The 18881-nt window shown below is 52.1% G+C and overlaps 2 protein-coding genes across 5 annotated transcripts; both read right to left on the bottom strand.

Moving 5' to 3' along the window:
- Positions 1-521: 521 nt before the first annotated feature.
- Positions 522-7688, bottom strand: KLK2 (kallikrein related peptidase 2). 4 transcript variants are annotated; one of them, XM_065536124.1, is made up of 5 exons: positions 7566-7688; positions 6193-6352; positions 4300-4586; positions 4013-4186; positions 522-2693 (listed from the first exon to the last, which is right to left on the bottom strand). In XM_065536124.1, the coding sequence occupies exons 1-5, from the start codon at positions 7609-7611 to the stop codon at positions 2689-2691; spliced, it is 672 nt and encodes a 223-aa protein (XP_065392196.1). In that variant the 5' UTR covers positions 7612-7688; the 3' UTR covers positions 522-2688. The 4 variants fall into 4 exon arrangements, with proteins under 4 accessions (XP_065392196.1, XP_065392193.1, XP_065392194.1 ...); XM_065536121.1 differs by having other exon boundaries at positions 4050-4186; XM_065536122.1 differs by having other exon boundaries at positions 4050-4186; positions 6107-6352; positions 7566-7646.
- A 4147-nt stretch (positions 7689-11835) lies between these two features.
- Positions 11836-18113, bottom strand: KLK3 (kallikrein related peptidase 3). The gene is made up of 5 exons (XM_005590047.5): positions 17607-18113; positions 16207-16366; positions 14344-14630; positions 14063-14199; positions 11836-12684 (listed from the first exon to the last, which is right to left on the bottom strand). The coding sequence occupies exons 1-5, from the start codon at positions 17992-17994 to the stop codon at positions 12529-12531; spliced, it is 1128 nt and encodes a 375-aa protein (XP_005590104.4). The 5' UTR covers positions 17995-18113; the 3' UTR covers positions 11836-12528.
- Positions 18114-18881: the final 768 nt, after the last annotated feature.

Here is an 18881-nt window from a genome sequence, read left to right as displayed (position 1 = left end):
TAAATAAATAAATAACCTGCCTTCAGTGTTTAGTCATGAGTTTCCTCCTCTCCTATTTTTTTCTCTTCCTGAGTCTTTAGTGTCAGTATCTACACTTCCAGCACTCACATCATTCAGTATTTCTTTGACATTTTTCTTTCTCTGTCCTTCAATCTGGTCTAAAATGTCACTATTGCGTTCTTCACTTCTATCAGATTCTATTAATCCATTTTTTTTTACTTTTTTCAACTATCATATTTTTCCTACCTAACATTTCCTACCTACTTTTTCTCATATTTTATGTATGTTAGCCTTGCTCAATATTCCTAGTATCTTCTCTTATCTTTCAGCATACTTATTAAGTTAACTTCTAATTCAATATAAAATCAATCAGGTTTCTTTCAAATAGTTCATCATTGCAGAGATAATTCCATGGGCTATTCAATCACAAAACCAAACCAGTCCCACAGGTGCACTCATTATCCCCTGTCTTTCCCTGACCCCCTGTACATTACTAAATATCCATTTACAATTACACAGTATAAGGTCAGAAAACAAGATTCAATTTTATTTGCTGCCTCAGTATATCTGTAACCAGGAGTGCCACAAAATCTCCTACTCTTGCCAGACATGTCCCACACGCACTGGAAAAGGCTCCCACCTGGCTACTTCCTCCATCAGCTGAGTCAGCTGCATCCACAAGGTTGTCAGTCTAATGAGTCTCACTACCTGCCAGTCTCAAAACTTAGTAACGCAAGACCATGACATTCCCCCATGGAAATCAGAGTTCACCCCACCCTCTTGTTACTCTAAAGCCTGCCTCTCACAGTCCTTGCTTCTTCATGCCAATCCTGAGCGCATTCCCCATGTCATCCTGCATGGTGTGCAGTGTCCTCCTGCTCTAGGCTGTGAATCTCTGTGGCTAAGAGACTGTTGATCTCATATCTCCAGTGCTATGTGTGGGGTGTTCAACCATCTTCATAACCCCAGGGTGGGAATTCCTCCCTCAGCGATGGTGTGAAAAGAAGGCAAATAAAACAATGATTGAATGCTCTTTGAGTTCAGTGTCATTCCTCTATTTTCCCCTATTTCTGGATTCTTCTTTGTAGGGATAGCTCCATAGATCACCTGATCACAAGACCACACCAAATCCCCAGGGGGGTTTCCTCATCCTCTCCCTTTCCCTCACCCCCTCCACAGTAAAAGGTTAACGCAGCAGCCCTGCAGTGCTCAAAACCTGTACATTCCAAGTAAAGGGCTCATCCTTGAATAACTCCTGGGAGATGATATTTGATTCCTTGGACTGTTCTGCCCAAGTGCCTTGGTATACTTGGGGCCTTGGGCCATGCCAGACGCTTCATGCTAAAAATGGGATTTGTGATGCATGCCTGTTTTTGTACATCTGGGACTCTGGGCCGTGCTGTATCTGTTTGAACTCTAGGGAACCTCAGGTCTGAGGACTTAAGGTCAGTTATTCAAGTACTCCATACTCATCCTACATACCCCCAGTAAAAACCCTGGACACTAAGGATCAGGTGAGCTTCCTTAGTTGGGATTACTTCATACATATTATCATGTATCCTTGCAGGGAGAATTATGTGCTGTCCCTAAGACTCTACTTGGAGAGAATAACTGTCAGATATGCCCTCCATCCAAAGGGAAAGGCCCCCACCTGGCCAGTTCCTTTATCAGTTGGATCAGCTACACTCCACAAGGTCCTCAGCCTAATAGCTTTGACTTCCTGACAGTCTGAAAACTTAGTAAAGCCAAGTTGCTCATCTTCGTAACTGCAAGTTTTCCTCTGTTTTCTCCACACTGTAATCTATACGTCTGTTTTGTTTGCTGATTTCAATAGGTATCCTATCGACGTAACAAACCATAATAAACCACGGCATGATGCCTCTTTATTTCTGGAAGTCCTGCTAGGAAATCATGAAATCTGATGGTGGCTGGGGGACCTGAACACACCTCCTGTAATTAATCAGCTTCCAGTTTCTCCCCTTAGTCCCTCCTTCAACAACACAGGAGGACCCTCCCCTTCTTTCTGCTCACGGTCTTCTCTAGGCTTCCCAGTGCTCCCAGGACAGAGTGGGTTACGTTTTCAGTGTCATCCTTGCTGTGCGCGTGCCTCATACGTTGTGCCTCCAGCTTATGTTCAGTGATCTGTAGAGAGTGTCCACCTTGTGTCACTGTCCGCTCTTCCAGGGTGGGCCCCACCCCTCCCGTCTCTGTACCCCACAGACAACACGGTCACCCGCGTCCTTGTGTGTGTCCTCACTGAAACTGAGTGAGAAGTCTCCAGACACAGCCAGTGTTCCGAAGGAGAGGATGAAATTACACGAATCTCAGAAACACTGGCCTACACCTGTGTCTGCCCATTCCTTTTCCTAGCGGCCCTGGAATCCACACCAGAGAGCACAGGTCAGTAGGACTCAGGAGGCTCAAGCTTTGGCCAGGTGACTTCCAAGCTTCAGGTGTCCAGCATCCAGAAAGGCCAAGTGATGCCAGAACGTGAGGTGGACTTAAATCTACTAGAGGTAGGGGTAGGACGGGGGCACTCGGGGGTTGGCTGCGATGGTGTCCTTGATCCACTTCCAGTAATGCACCACCTTGGTGTACACAGCAGGCTTTTCAGGCAGGGCACAAGGCTCAGGGCCCCATGACGTGATACCCTGAAGCACACCATTACAGACAAGGGGACCCCCAGAATCACCCTAAAGGTAAAGGGGGAGAGACACAGTGAGAAAGATTGGCCCCAATATATGCCTAGGCAACTCCATCCCTCAGAACTGTGCAGGTAGATGACTGAGAGCAATTCCCCAGCTCTCAGGGACAGAGAGAAATGTCTCCAGAACCCACTCCCACAAGAGTATGGGCAGGGAGTCCAACAGAGGGAACAAGGCTCCAGTCCTGGCCTATGGGGAAGGGACTTCAGGATCCAGCTCCTGCACAGGGGGCAGGGTCCAGGAGGACAGTCCCTGCAGACAGGTCAGTGGGAGGAGGAGCAGGAGCATCTGCAGGTGCATCACAGGGTCCACCTCTCCAGGACTACTCTCTGACTAGATGTCCCCTCTCCAGGGCATCTGGGAGCCACGGAAGGCCACAGGCAGGGCTAGCCATGGTCAGTTCAGTGATCACAATGACCCACTGGGGCCAGGTGGAGAATGGAGTGGAGGGGAGAGACTGAGGGCCAGGAGACTGAGGGAGGTTGGGTGAGGGCCCCGGTGGGGACAAGGCCTGGAGCCACCCCAGGTCATCCTCATCATCACTTCCCCAGCACCCCGGCTGCCCTCCCTCCCTGCAGTCTGATCCCACAGGGAGGCCAGCAGCAGCCTCTGGACACCTGAGCCAGGCCCTTTCCCGCTTCTGTCCAGCACCATCCCTAGCTCCTGACTCCTCTGAGGAAAAGCAGTGGCCTCCTGCGGCCCAGGGGAGGCCCTCCAGAAGGGGCCCTCTCTTCCCCGTGTGAGGCCATCTCACCCCTTATCTCTCACTCCAGCCATGCAGACCCCTCGCTGCTCCTCACACCCTCCAGGCCCCTCCTCCCAGGCCTGGGCAGGTGCTGCTCCCTCTGCTCCCCCAGGTGCCGCAGGGCTCTGCCTTCCCCTGCGGCAGGTGTTTGCTCACTCCTACCTTCTGCAGGATGTCCCCTCCCAGTCACACTCACCACCCCTCCTCCCTGCCCCAAAGCCCGATCACTTCCTGACAGCCTCCAGCATTTCCACGTCTTGGTCCCCGTCCCTGCCCCTCACCAGCATGGGGGCTGCTCTCTGTTCAGCTGTCTGTTCACTGCTGCTTCCCAGGGCCTATGGCAATGCTGGTCACGCAGCAGGTGCCCAGTAAGCATGTGCTCAACACAGGAATGGGAGAATTATGCTGTGAGAATCACCTGTTGCGTTGAGGGAGTCAGGGAAGGGGGGAGGAGGGTGGCAGATGAGGCATGGGGAGGGGGCGTGGCTACAACTGGGGAGCAGGGGAGGCAGATGTCTGGTTGGTTTTCAGATCCCAGCCCAGAATTAAGGTCTCCACTCACCTTTCCCCTCCAGATGTTGGGAGTAAGGATGACTCACCCCACAAGTGTCTTTACCACCTGTCCAGAGCCCAGCACACAACATGAACGCTGTCACCTTCTCAGAGTAAGCTCCGGCACACATGTCGTTGGACAGGAGATGGAGGTTCACACACTGAAGACTCTTTGGGCGCAGGACTACGGGTCAGAGCAAAAACTGAGCTGTGGCCGGACCCCACCTGGTTCTTTGGCCCCACTTCCCCAGACCCAGGCACCTGGGCTCCCAGCTACACCGTCTGGCCCAGGCGTACACTCCTTTGGTTGGATGCTGCCCCAGCCTGAGGCATAGCAGGTGGTCCCCAGTGCTGGCTCCTGGGTGGGCAGGCCCAGGACCTTCACAGCATCTGTGATCTTGGCAGGCTCCGACAGGCGGAGCAGCATGAGGTCGTGGCTGGAGTCTTCATCCGGTCTAAGGCTTCGACGCTTCAGAAGGCTCATATTGTAGAGCGGGTGTGGGAAGCTGTGGCTGACAGGGGCCCTCTGGCCGGTGTCTTCAGGCTCAAACAGGTTGTGCCGACCCAGCCAGACCTGGCTATTCCTGGGGAGGAAGGGGGTGGATGCATGAGGAGAGAGAAAATGGGGAAAGGTAGATGGGGCAGGGGAGGATAAGGGAGACTCCAAAGGGGAGAAAAAGAAACAGTGAGAAAAACAGGGGTGGGGGAGACAAGTCGTGGTGAAATACAGACAGTGAATTAGAGAACAGGAGTGTGATTGTGTGAGAGGCAGACACAGAAACTGAGAGAAACGAAGTGGAAAAGAGAGAGCACAAAAAGGCAGAGGAATGACAAAAGCAGAGGGGAGAACAGTGAGAATTAGGATGGGCAAAGAAAAGACAGAGACAGTGAGAAACAGACACGGGCAAGAGGAAGGGAGAAGGAACAGAACCAGGAAGGGAGTGAGAGATGGACAAATGAGAAAAGGACACAGGAAGTCAGAGAGAGCAGGAGAAACAGCAGAGAGGAACCCAGAGGTGATACAGCGTGGGAGAGAAAAAGGAGGGAGGCCACGGAGGCACCTGAGGGGTGTGGGGTAGCAGGGGGAGGAGGAGAGGCATGAGGGAGGCTCACCTGAAGCTGGGGCTCAGGGCCGCATCCTCCCTTCTTTCTCCAGCTCCTTTCCCCTTCTTTCGCTTTTGTTTTTGTTTGTTTTTGTTGTTGTTGTTTGTTTTTTTCTGAGATGGAATCTTGCTCTGTCACCAGCTGGAGTGCAGTGGCACGATCTCGGCTCACTGCAACCTCTGCCTCCCAGGTTCAAGCGATTCTCTTGCCTCAGCCTCCCTAGTAACTGGGATTGCAGGCATGCACCACCACGCCTGGCTACTTTTTGTATTTTTAGTAGAGATGGGGTTTCGCCATGTTGGCCAGGCTGGTCTCGAACTCCTGACCTCAGGTGATCCACCCATCTTGGCCTATCCAAGTGCCGGGATTACAGGTGTGGGCCACTGTGCCCAGCCACCTTCCCCCTCCTTTCTTGTTTCTCCTTCTCCTTCCTCCCTCCTCAATTGTGCACCCAGCTGCAGCTGAAACCAGCCTTTCCTGTGTCTCCCCAGGATGGAAGGATGTCCTGGAGAGAGTGCTGTGCAGTGACAGGCACCCCCTCACACACACACACACACACACACACACACACACACACACACACACACTGAGCTTAAAGCCCTTCCTTTTTCGGGGTGCTCCCCACCCACTGTCACAGGCCCATCTGGGTGTATTCAGTAGTGATGAGGAAGGGCTGAGGCAGAGACCCAGGAGAAAGACAGGCAAAGAGATGGAGGGTGAGACACAAGGTGACAGAGATGGCTGCAGGGAGATCCAGAGACACACAGAGATGGGGGAGACACCAAGACAGGGAGACAGAAAAAAGAGAGGGAGATAGAGACCAAAACACATACAGACACAACCATACAGACACAACCAGAGCCAGATACCAAGAGACACGGTGAGATCAGACACAGAAAGAGACACAGGCAGCCATGGGGAGGGTGGTCCGGCCCCAGCCCTGCCTCCCAGTGCAACCTGGGCCAGGACTTTCCCTCTCTCCTTTAGTCTGAAGTCTCACCTAAGAAGTGACCCTGGGGGAAGTATCCAGCTGTTATTCCCGTGGGACACAGACATTCCCTCCCCAGATTCCAGGATCCTACTTACTTCTTTAGACAATGGGCAGCTGTGAGCACCCACTGGGGGAGCACCAGGACACCCCCACAGTGTGCCCATCCATGACTGTACACAGCCGCCTGCCAGGGTTGGGAATGCTTCTCGCACTCCCAGCCTCCCACAATCCGAGCCTGGATGAGGGGCCCGGCACCTGCAGAGGGGTGCTGGGTCAGGGGGATCAGACTCAGAAGAATTGGATAGGGGAGGCAGCTGAGCTGTGGGTTTGAAGAGATATGGGGGCAGAGGACCAGGACTGGGAGTCCAGGACACAAGCAAGGGGTCCTGGGAGGGCTGGGAATTCTGTAGCTATTCCCTGCGTTGGCAGGTTGGTGGCTGGACCAGGTGGGGAGACTTCACGCTCTGAGAGCAGAGCTGACCTGAGATCAGAGTAGGGGACATGGGACAGCATCTGGAGCAGGCATCGGGTTGGGGGTTGGGTCATTTGGAGTGATTTGGGGTCTTACACTGGGAGAAGGGAAACTGTGGTGGAAGCTGTGGGTTCTAAGAGAATAAGGGGTTCCAGAAACCAGGGATAAGTGCCCAGTGGAGAGGTTTAGTTGCTGGGAGAGGAAGGTTTGGGACGGTTTACCATGTCCAAGGTTAAGCAAACCGTTCTGTCTGGGTTGTTTCTCGCTTTGTTTTGTTTTGTTTTTGAGGTTTTGAAAAGGGTGCAGATTTAGGGCATCAGAGAACTGGCCGTTGTGGTTGGGGATGTGGTTGGGGGTGCTCGTATTTTTCCCATGGAAAAGGCTGGCCATTGAATGAAGAGCCTAGGGCAAAGAGTCAGGGAAGGAGCAGTTTTCAGAGCCCCAGTGCCAGACTGGGGGTGGGGGCAGCATTTGTTGTCTTAGGCCAGATAGCCTTGGGGGAAGAAGGAAGTGTCCGGTGGAATCCGGTGGAATCTCCGTTTCCTGGGACAAGGCTGGGAAGCCAGGTGTCAAGGGCCAGGGCACAGGGTTGAATGCTCACAGCTGAACGGGACAAGTCAGCAGACTGTGGTAGGACTGAGGGGCTCAGGAGGCGGCCCGATGATAGGGTCCAAGGAACCAATGGCATGGAGAGAGGTCCTTGAAAGGTTTTGAGCCCCATAAAGAGAAACACAGAGATGCCCGGGAACTTGCTCTTTAGTAAAGCGGCTGGGAGCAGGGATTTGGCTGGGCAATGGGGAGAAAGGTCTGAGGTAAGTGGGAGGGAGCGGGAACCTAGTGTGGGCATGAGGACTACTGCCGTGTGGAGGAGTCAGGGGCACATTGTCTGGGATGAACTGTGGGCTGAAGGGACGAGGCCGGGGCGCTGGGTGGGAGGGAAAGGGCTTCAGCATAAGAGTCAGAACCCGCCCCCTTTCCTTTATCCGTCCATCTCACCAGTGCACCCCACAGACAAGGCGATGAAGAGAACCAGGACCCACATGTTGACACAGATGTCCACAGCCAGGCGGTGAGCTTGGGGCTGGGGAGCCTCCCTGTAAAGCCCTATAAAGGGCTTTATTCTCCAGGACCCCGCCCCAGCCCTACAGGCACCTAGATGCTGATCAAGGCCCTTCCTATGAGGCTGGAGGCTGGACAACCCCCTCCCATACCCAGAGCTGTGGAAGGGGAGGGACAGCCAGCACTTGCTGTTCCACACAATACTAGATAAGTCTGGAGGCATTCCCAGGGTGTGAGGCCAGATTGGGCAGGGCCTATGGATCATGGAGACATAACCTAGGGGACAAAGCCAGAGAAGGCAGGCTCAGGATGAAAAGCAACAGGGGTTGGGATGATCACTGATTCTTTTTAAAAAAAAAAAGAGATTCTGAGACAGAGTCTCACTCTGTTGCCCAGGCTGGAGTGCAGTGGCTTGATCACAGTTCACTGTAGCCTTGAACTCCCAGACTCAACCGATTCTCCTGTCTCAGCCTCCAGGATAGCTGAGACCACAAGCATGCATCCAGCTAATCTTTAATCTTTTGTAGAGAGAGAGTGTGGCTATGTTGCCTAGGTTGGTCTCCAACTCCTGGGCTCAAGCGATCCTCCCACTTTGGCCTCTCAAAGTGATGGGATTACAGGCGTGAGCCACCACGGCCAGCCCCGATCATTGATTTTCAATACAAAGTCTCATGTGCCTAAGTCCCAAGTACTTCCTTTGCACCCCAAGACCTAATATGCCCTGAAATATCAGAACCATGGGATTGTGAGACCTTCTGGTCCCTATACCAGTCTAGGTCCAGAAGCTGGAGCTCCAACTCACCATGTTCCTGAAATAGAAGCTTCGGCATTCAGTGCTCTCTGATTCTTGCACTTCCACACTCAGAAAATAGTTCCCCACATATATTTCTCCTCTCATCATAAAACCTTGTGATACCATTGGAGATTGGATTCTCCAATCCAGAAATACGAGTCTCCCAGGCCAAGTTCTCTATTATTTCGAAATCTAATGTCCACTAAACAATATGGGGTTCCAGTGGCTCCTCGCCCCTCATTCTCCACACCTGTGCACTCTATTTGTACAACGGGGATTCCTGTTGACCTGCCCTCCTAGGTCAGAATTGTCCTCATGCAAAATCCAATGCCTGCTTCTCACTGAAATGTCTAGCTATCAGGAGCCAGGTTTATACACTCCAAGATTAAGTTGCAAGCCAGGCACGGTGAATGGCTCATGCCAGCAATCCCAGTGCTCTGGGAGGCCAAGGCTGAAGAGTCACTTGAAGTCAGAAGTTCAAGATTAGCCAGGGCAACAAAGTGAGACCCTATCTCTAACAAAAAATTTTTTTTAATTAGCCAGGTTTGGTGGCAAGCACCTGTAGCCCCATCTACTCAGGAGGCTGAAGCAGGAGGATCCCTTAAGTCCAGGAGGTCAAGGGTGGTTCTGTGAGCTATGATCACACCATTGCACTCCAGCCTGAGTGCCAGAGCAAAAGACCCAGACTATGTCTAAAAAAAAAAAAAAAAAAGAATTTGGGTGGAATTGAAACAAATCTCATTTTGGTGTCTCAGAAAAGAATCAAGAATAAGAGTCCTGGTGTTAATTCTTGTTATAAGAGTCCACTGTTAACTCTACAAGATTTCTTAGATTTTGGAAAACAGAAAATGTGATTTCATCCGTTCAATAAAGCCAGAGCAGCTTACACTGATCCAGACCCAGCTGTGGTAAGAGAATTGCTTGAACCGGGGAGGCAGAGGTTGCAGTGAGTGATATCACACCATTGCACACCAGCCTGGGAGACAGAGGGAGGCTCCATCTCAAAAATTAAAAAAAAATAATAAATAAATAAATAAGGAGACCATTTTACACTCCCTCAGGCGATGTATGACAATAGGGTATTATCTAGAAAACGCTACAGGTGCACACTACCAAGCTGTTGGGATGAATTTATATTCTAGGTTCCACCTTCTTTCCTTCCAATATTTCTGCCATCCTTTCTCTCTAGGACTTTTAACAGTTAAGCTTTGCCAATGAAATTTCTAACTGTCTTCTGGCTTCTTGGCTTTTCCATCTTCCTCTTCAATGGCATGGTATGTATCCTTTGATCTGAGGTCTTTCAAATATTTTAAAATCCATCAGACATGTCTCTACTAATTTACTCTCATACTTCCTCCTTTCCTATTGCTTTCTCCTCCTGAGACTTTAATGTCATTGACTGTACTTCTAGCACTCACGTGGTTTAGCAGTTCCTTAAAATTTTTCTGTCTCTGTCCTTCAATCTGGTCTAAAAAGTCCCTATTATGTTCTTCACCTCTTTTCCATTCTGCTACTCATGCCTGATTTTTTTTTTTTTTTTTTACTTTTTTCAACTATTATACTTTTCCTACCTAATATTTCACCTTGGTCCTATTTTATATATTGTCTCATTCAATGTACCTAATGTCTTCTCTAATCTCTTTTAGTATGCTAATTAGAGTAACTTGTAGTTAAATACAACAGCAATTGGATTTGTAAAAACAATTCCTATGCAACCATAAAAAAGAATGAGATCAGGTCCTTTGCAGGAACATGGATGAAGCTGGAAGCCATTATCCTCAGCAAACTAACACAGGAACAGAAAACCAAACACCGCATGTTCTCACTTATAAGTGGGAGCTGAACAATGAGAACACATGGGCACAGGGAGGGGAACAACACACAATGAGGCCTGTTGTGGGAGTAGGGGAGAGGGAGAGTGTCAGGAAAAACAGCTAATGCATGCTGGGCTTAATACCTAGGTCATGGGTTGATAGGTGCAGCATGGTACACGTTTACCTACGTAACAAAGCTGCACATCCTGCACGTGTAGCCCGGAACTTAAAAAATAAAATAAAATAAAATAAAATGTAAAATAAAATAAAATAAAATGTAAAATAAAATAAAAAACAGTCCCATGTCGCAGGAAGAGCTCCAAGGCCCCCTGGATCACAAGCCCAAACCAGACCTGAAGAAAATTTCCTCCTCCCCTCCTTTCCCTCACCCCCTGTGCAGAATCAAATATAGCTTCATACTGAAGCAGTATAAAGTCAGAAAATAAGATTCCATTTTATTTGCTGCCGCAGTACTTGTAACTGAAAGGATCTCCAAGGTATATCCCCCACCCCCACAATGGGAAAGGCCCCCACCTGGCTACTTCCTTTATCAGTCAGGGCAGCCGCCCTCCACAAGGTCCTCACTCTGATGGGTTTTATTCCCTGCCAGCTTGAAAAATTTGTAACAAGACCATCACATTCCCCCACGGGAACCAGAGTTCACCCTGCCCTCTTGTTACAACAAAGTCCACCTCCCACAGTCCTTGCTGCTTCAAGCCAATCCTGAGTGAAATTCCCGTGTCATCCTGCCTGGTGTACAGTGTCCTCCTGCCCTAGGCTGTGAAGCTCTGTGGCTAAGAAACTCTTGTCAATCTATCTCCAGTGCTATGTGTTAGGTGTTCAGACATCTTCATAACCTCAGGGTGGGAATTCCTCACACCAATGACGTGAAGAGAAGACAAATAAGCCAATCACTGTATCCCCTTTGAGTTCCGTGTGCTTCCTTGACTTTCCCCTATTTCTGAATTCCTCCTTCTTGGGATAGCCCCATGGTCCACTTGACAACAAGACAGAACCAGATCCCCAGGCAGTTTCCTCATCTTCTCCCTTTCCTCACTCCCCGTACAGTAAAAGGTTGACTCAGAAGCCCTGCACTGCTCAAAGCCTGAACCTTCCAAGTACAGGGCTCACCCTTGGATAACTCCTGGGAGATGACATTTAATCGCTTGGAATATTCGGCCCAAGTGCTTTGGTATACCTGGGGCCTCAGGCCGTGCCGGATGATTCATGCTAACCATGTGATTCATGATGAATGCCTGTTCTTATACATCTGAGGCTCTGGGCCATGCTGTATCTGTTTGAACTCTGGGGAACCTCAGGTCTGAGAAGTTAAGGTCAGCTATTCCAGTACTCCGTGCCTATCCTACAGACCCCCAATAAAAACTCTGGACACTAAGGCTCAGGTGAGCTTCCTTAGTTGGAAATACTTCATACACACGGTCACACATCACTTCTGTGTGATTTAGGTGCTGTCCACAACACCCCACTAGGAGAAAACAACTGAAACTTTTTCCCTGTTTTCTCCACACCCCCACCTAGATGCCTGTTTCCTTTGCTGATTTCAGTGTGTCTCCTGTCAATATAACAAACCAGAATAAACCACAGTATAACAGCTCTTTATTTCTGTGAGTTCTACTAGGAAATCATCAAATCTGAGGGTTGTCTGGGGGACCTTGACACACCTCTCCCCATGGTGAATCAGCTTCCAGGGAGTCCAGTCCCTCTCCTTACTTCATCCCCATCCCATGCCACAGGAAGACCCTCCCTCCTCAGTTCGCAGCCTTCTCTAGGCTTCCCAGTGCCTCCAAGACAGAGTGGATTATGTTTTCAGCTCCATCCTTGCTGTGAGTGTCTGGTGCGTTGCGCCTCCAGCATCTGCTCAGTGCTTCATGGACAGCATCCAGCACGTGTCACTGTCTACTCTCTCAGTGTGGACCCCACCCCTCCTTCATCTCTGTACCCCACAAACAACACAGACACCCCCATCCTATCTGGGTCCTCAAAGAAACTGAGTGAGATGTCTCCAGGCATGACCAGTGTCCCCCAGGACACGGAGAGGACAAAATTACACCCATTTAAGAAACACTCTGGTCTACACCTGTGTCTGCTGATTTCTTTTCCTAGCAACCCTGGACCCCACACCTTAGGACAAAGGTCAATAGAACTGGGGAGGCTTGAGCCTTGGCCCGGTCATTTCCAAGGTTCCAAGTGCCTGGTGTCTAGAATAGCCAAATGATGCCAGAACTTGAGGTGGATTTTTTTTTTCGCTACAAGTAGGGAGTTGATGGGGTGCTCAGGGGTTTGCCATGATGGTGTCCTGGATCCACTTCCGGTAACGCACCACCTTGGTGTACAGGGAAGGCCTTCGGGGTAGGGCACATGGTTGACTGCCCCATGACGTGATACCTTGAAGCACACCGTCACAGACCAGTGGGCCCCCAGAATCACCCTAAGGGTAAAAGTGGGGAGAGAGTGAGATAGGTCAGCCCCAGTTTCTGCCTGGGCAATCCTGTCTTTCAGATCCGGACAGGCACATAACAGATAGCAGCTCCCAGCTTTGGGAAAAGAGAGAAAGGTCTCCAGAGCCGACTCCCAGGAGAAGGTGGGCAGGGATTCCAATAGGGGGGACAGGGGCTCCAATCCTGGCCGATGGGGAAGGAACTTCAGGGTCCAGCTCCTGTGCAGGGGGGAGGGTCCAGGAGGACAGTCCTTGCAGACAGGTCAGCGGGACGAGAGCCAAGAGCATCTGCAGGATGCCGCCCCCGTGGCTCATCACAGAGGCCACCTCTCCAGGACTACTCTCTGACTAGACACCTCCTCTCCAGGGCACTGGGGAGCCATGGAGGGCTGTGAGCAGGGCTGGCATGGTCAGTTCAGTGATCAGAATGACCCACTGGGGCCAGGTGGAAAATGGAGCGGAGGGGAAAGACTAAGGGCCAGGAGCCTGTGAGGGGGGCTGCGTGAGGGCCCAGGTGGGGACAAGGCCTGGAACCACCCTCAGGTCAGCCCCATCATCACTCCGCCCACAGCCCTGCCACCCTTCCTCCTTGCAGTCTGATCCCATAGGGAGGCCAGCAGCAGCCTCTGGACACCTGAGCCAGGCCCTTTCCCGCTTCTGTCCAGCACCATCCCTAGCTCCTGACTCCTCAGAGGAAAAGCATGTCCTTCTGCGGCCCAGGGGAGGCCCTGCAAGAGGGGTCCTTTCTTCCCTGTGCGAGGCCATCTCTCCCCCGTCCCTGATCCCTCACTCCAGCCACGCAGCCCCCTCGCTGCTCCTCACGCCCACCAGGGCCCTCCTCCCAGACCTGAGCAGGTGCTGCTCCCTCTGCTGCCCCAGGTGCTGCATGGCTCCCCCATCCCCTGCGGCAGGTGTTTGCTCACTCCCATCTTCTGCAGGACGTCCCCTCCCAGTCGTACTCCCTACCCCTTCTCCCTGCCCCAGAACCCTTTCACCTCCTGACATCCTCCAGCATTTCTGCGTTGTGGTCCCTGTTCCTGCCTGTGCCCCTGACTGGCACAGGGGCTGCAGAAGGGAAGGGCTGCTCACTGCTGCTTCCCAGGGTCTAGGGCAGTGCTGGGCGCATAGCAGGTGCCTAGTAACCGTGTGCTGAATGCAGGGACACATGGACTGTGCCGTAAGAATCACCTATTGCCTTGAGGGAGTCAAGGAAGGAGGAAGGAGGAAAGGAGATGAGGCACAGGGAGGGGGCGTGGCTACAGCTGGGGAACAGGGAAAGCTGATGCCCGGTTGGCTCCTGGACCCCAGCCCAGAATTAAGGTCCCCACTCACATTTCCCCTCAAGATCTTGGGAGTAGGGATGACTCACCGAGCAGGTGCTTTTGCCGCCCATCCAGCTTCCAGCACACAGCATGAACTCGGTCACCTTCTGAGAGTGAACTTGCGCACACACATCATTGGAAATAATATGGAGGTCCACACACTGAAGTTTCTTTGGAGTCAAGTCTACGGGCCAGGAAAAAACACTGTTGTGGGCCGTACCCCACCTGGTTCCTTGGCCCCTCCTCCCTCAGACTCAGAAGTCCTGTCCCCTCCTCCCTCAGACCCAGGTATCTGGGCTCCCAGCTGCACCATCTGGCCCTGGCATACGTTCCTCCGGTTCGATGCTGCCCCAGCCTGAGGCGTAGCACGTGGTCCCCAGCTCTGGCTCCCAGGTGGGCAGGTCCAGGACCTGCACAGCATCTGTGATCTCGGCAGGCTCTGACAGGCGGAGCAGCATGAGGTCGTGGCTGGAGTCATCACCTGGCCCGAGGTATCGATTCTTCAGGAGGCTCATGTTGTAGAGCGGGTGTGGGAAGCTGTGGCTGACCTGAAACACCTGGCCCGTGTCTTCAGGATAATACGGGTTGTGCCGACCCAGCAAGATCACGCTGTGGCTGGGGAGGAAGCAAATGCAGGAATGAGGAGCGAGGATGATGGGGCAAGAGAGACGGGACAGAGGAGCAAGGGGGAGGCTCCAAAAGAGAGAAAGAAACTGCGAGAAAAACACGGGGTTGGGGAAGACACAGGGAGGGCCAAAAATACAGACAATGAGTTGGGAAACAGCAGTATGACAGGGTGAAAGGCAGATACAGAAACAGAGAAACCAAGGGAAAGAGACGGAATGTACAAGGACAGAGAGAATGAAAGGGCAGAGGGGAGAACAGTGAGAAACTAGGTGAGCCAAAAACATACAGGATGAGAAAGACAGAAACATAGAGAAACAGACATGGGCCAGAGAAAGAGAACAAAATGAGGCAGAAAGTGAGAAATAGACAAATGAGAAAGGGAACCAGGAAGTCAAGGAAGAATGAGAAATAAGTAGAGAGGAAGCCAGGGGTGATAGAGTGTGGGAGAGAAAAGGAGAGAGACTGGAGCTGAGTGGGCACCGCCGGGGAGGGGAGGCCTCAGAGTGGCTCTGCTGCTTTGGCGTCGGTTTCCAAGTGGGTAGGTAGCCTCGCCTGCAGGCCCGATGCTGTATTCCCCGCCGCTTCCCTCCCCAGGGTCCTTTCCCCCAAACCCTGTTCTCCTTCCCCCTTCTCCTTCCTCCTCCCTCAATTGCCCATCCAAGCTCCAGCTGGAACTAGCCCTTCGTGTCTTCCAAGAGTGGAAGGATGTCCTGGAGAAGGAATGGAGTGAGAGGGGCCTCCTCATACCCACACACACACAAGCGATAAAACCCTTCCTTTTCTTTTCTTTTCTTTTCTTTCTTTTTTTCTTTCCTTTTGAGATGGAGTCTCACTCTGTCACCCAGGCTGGAGTGCAGTGACGCGGTCTCAGCTCACTGCAACCTCCACCACCCAGGTTCAAGCAATTCTCCTCCCTCAGCCTCCTGAGTAGCTGGGACTACAGGCTCGCGCCACCATGCCTGGCTACTTTTTTGTATTTTTAGTAGAGATGGGGTTTCACTATGTTGGCCAGGCTGGTCTCAAACTCCTGGCCTCAGGCGATCTACACGCCTCGGCCTCCCAAACTGTTGGGATTACAGGTGTGAACCACCATGCCCGGCCAAAGCCCTTCCTTTTCTCAGGGTCCCCCCACGCCCACCCTGTGTGTGTGTTCACTAGGGAGAAGGCATAGGAGAGACAGAGACGCAGAGAGAGCCTGGCAGAGAGATAGAGGGTGAGACACACTGGCTGGAGAGGGACCAGAGATGGACAGAGAGAGGGGGGGATATGGAGACTGAAGACAGAGAAGAGAGGGAGAGAGAGAACAAAATAGTCACACAGAGAGACACAACCCAAGCCAGATACCAAGGGACATAATGAAAGTGACACAGAGAGACATAGAGGGACACAGACATGGGGAGGGTGGTTCAGCCCCAGTCCTGCCTCCCCATGTGACCTGAACCAGAACCTTCCCTCTCTCCCCCAGTCCCAAGGCTGGCCTTAGAGGTTATCCTGGGGGAAATGCGCAGCTGTTATTCCTCTGGGACACAGACACCCCCTCCCCAGACCCCAGGCCTCTACTCACCTCCTGATGCAGTGGGCAGCTGTGAGCACCCACTGGGGGTGCACCAGAACACCCCCGCAGACTGCCCTGCCATGAGAGGCCACAAGCACCTGCCAGGGTTGGGAATGCTTCTCGCACTCCCAGCCTCCCACAATCCGAGACAGGATGAGGGGTGCAGCGCCTGCAGATGGGGAGCTAGATCAGGGGGATCAGGGTTCACAGGAGGAACTGGGGTACTCGGATAGGAGAGGGATCTAGGATGTGGGTTTGAAAAGACATGGGGGCAGAGAACCAGGGCTGGGAGTCCTGGGACATGGGCAGGGGGAGCTGGGAAAGGCTGGGAATTCTGTCACTCTTCCCTGGGTTTGCAGGTTAGTGGCTGGGGCTGGTGGGGAGGCTTCATGCTCTGAGAGCAGAGGTGACCCCAGGGATCAGGGTAGGAGACACAAGACAGCATCCAGACAATATCTTGAGTCTGGGGATCGGGTCCTTGGTGGTGATTTGGGGTCTTGGACTGGGAGAAGGGAAACTTGGTACAAGTTGTGGATTCTGAGGGGATAAGGGGTGCTAGGAACCGGGGATAAGTGCCTTATGGCAAGGTTCAGTTGCTGGAAGAGGAAGGTTTTGGAAAGTTTAGGAAGTCCCAGGTTGAGAAAACAGTTCTGGCCTGAGTGGTTTTTTTGGGTTTTTTTTTCCGTTTCTGTTTTTGTTTTTAGGTTTTGAAAAGGATGCAGATTTAGGGAATCAGAGAGCCGGCCGTTGTGGCTGGGGATGCTCGTGTTTTTCCTATGGAAAAGGTGGGCCACTGAATGAAGAGTCTGGAGCTAAGTCAGGGAATGAGGACTTCTCAGAGTCCCATTGCCGGACTGAGGGACCTGTTTGTTGTCTCCGGTCAGGTAGCCTGGCTAGGAAGAAGGACGTGGCTGGTTGGCATCTGGGTGTCCTAGGGCAAGATCGGGAGGCCAAGCATCAAAGTCTTTGGGATGGGGTTGAACACTCACAGCCGAATGGGAAAAGTCAGTAGACTGTGATGGGACTGAGGGGCTCAGGAGGCAGACCAGTGATAGGGTCCAAGGAACCAATGGCATCGAGAGAGGTCCTTGGAGGTTTTGAGCCCCACAAAGAGAAACACGGAGATGTCCACGAACTTCCCGTTTAGTAAAGCAGCTGGGAGCAGGGAGTTGGCTGGGCAATGGGGAGAAAGTTCTGAGTAAGTGGGAGGGAGCGGGGACCTGGTGTGGGAGTGAGGACAGTTCAATATGGAGGGGCTGGGGGTATAGGTTTGGAGTGGGACTGGGACAGACAGAAAAGAGCCCAGCACCCTGTCTGGGCTGGGGTGCTGGGTGGGAGGGAAAGAGCCTCAGCTTGAGAGTCAGGGCTGACTCCCCTTCCTGCATCCCCCCAACCCTGGCCCCTCTCACCAATCCACGTCACGGACAGGGTGAGGAAGACAACCAGGACCCACATGGTGACACAGCTCTCCAGGTGCAGGCGGTGAGCTTGGGGCTGCGGAGCCTCCCCGAGGAGCCTTATAAAACCTTCATTCCCCAGGACTCCGCCCCTGCCCTCCCGGCACCCAGATGCTGACCAAGGCCCTCCCCATGCTGCTGGAAGCTGGACAACCCCCTCCCACACCCAGAGCTGTGGAAGGGGAGGGAGAACCAGCACTTGCTGTTCTGCAATTACTAGATCACCCTGGATGCACCAGGCCCCGTAGCTCATGGAGACTTGATCTAGGGGACAAAGGCAGAGGAGACAGGCCCGGGATGAAACAGAAACAGGGGATGGGTACAATCCCCGATTCTTCATACAAAGCCTCACATGCCTAGATCCTTTGCACTCCAAGACCCAATGTGCCCTAAAATACCAGCACCCAGGGGACTGTGAGACTCTCTGATCCCTGTACCACTCTGAGCCCAGAAACTAGAACTTTTATTTCTCATGCTCCTGAAATAGATGTCTTGGCATTCAGTACTCTCTTTTCCTTGCACTTCCAACCCAGAATCCAGTTCCACACACACATTGCTACTGTCATCATAAAAAGATCTTGTGGTCCACGGATACTCTAACCCAGAAATACGAGTCTCCCGAAGTTCCCTAGCATTTCAAAATCCAATGTCCGTCAAACAATGTGAAATTCCAGTAACCCCCCACTCCTTGTTCTCCAGACCTGTGCACTCCATCTGTGCAACAGAGATGCCTGCTGACCGGCCCTCCCAGGTCAGAATCACCCTCATGTAAAATCCAATGCCCCTTCTCCAATAAGATACTCAGCCTTCAGGAGCCAGTTTATGTACCTCAAGATTAAGTGACAGGTCAGGCATAGTGGCTCATACCTGTAATCCCAACACATTCCGAGGCCAAGGTAGAAGGATCGCTTGAAGTCAGGGGTTGAAGGCCAACCAGAGGAACAAGGCAAGATCCATTTCTACCAAAAAAAAAAAATTTTTTTTTTCTTTTTGAGACAGAGTGTCACTCTGTTGCCCAGGCTGGAGTGCAGTGGCACGATCTTGGCTCACTGCAACCTCTGCCTCCCAGGTTCAAGTGATTCGCCTGCCTCAGCCTCCTGAGTAGCTGGGATTACAGGTGTGTGCCAACACACCTGGTTAACTTTTGTATTTTTTTTTTCAGTAGAGACAGAGTTTCACCATGTTGGTCAGGCTGGTCTCGAACCCCTGACCTCGTGATCCACCTGC

Source organism: Macaca fascicularis, chromosome 19 (genome assembly GCF_037993035.2).
Source record: "Macaca fascicularis isolate 582-1 chromosome 19, T2T-MFA8v1.1".
Classification (NCBI taxonomy): domain Eukaryota; kingdom Metazoa; phylum Chordata; class Mammalia; order Primates; family Cercopithecidae; genus Macaca; species Macaca fascicularis.
Note: the sequence above shows the minus strand (reverse complement) of the source record. Positions and strands in the feature narration are given on the sequence as shown.

What these genes read in the sequence shown, in the direction of transcription:
- KLK2 (XM_065536121.1), bottom strand. Translation starts at nt 7,611, where the DNA reads ATGTGGGTCCTGGTTCTCTTCATCGCCTTGTCTGTGGGGTGCACTG. An exon ending in CTTGTCTGTGGGGTGCACTG is followed by an intron (nt 6,353 to 7,565) that starts GTGAGATGGACG and finishes ACCCCTCTGCAG; the next exon opens with GTGCCGGGCCCCTCATCCAG. An exon ending in GTGGTAAAGACACTTGTGGG is followed by an intron (nt 2,694 to 4,049) that starts GTGAGTCATCCT and finishes CTTTACCTTTAG; the next exon opens with GGTGATTCTGGGGGTCCCCT.
- KLK3 (XM_005590047.5), bottom strand. Translation starts at nt 17,994, where the DNA reads ATGAAGAATCGGGGATTGTACCCATCCCCTGTTTCTGTTTCATCCCGG. An exon ending in CCTGTCCGTGACGTGGATTG is followed by an intron (nt 16,367 to 17,606) that starts GTGAGAGGGGCC and finishes CCCCATCTGCAG; the next exon opens with GCGCTGCACCCCTCATCCTG. An exon ending in GCGGCAAAAGCACCTGCTCG is followed by an intron (nt 12,685 to 14,062) that starts GTGAGTCATCCC and finishes TTTTACCCTTAG; the next exon opens with GGTGATTCTGGGGGCCCACT.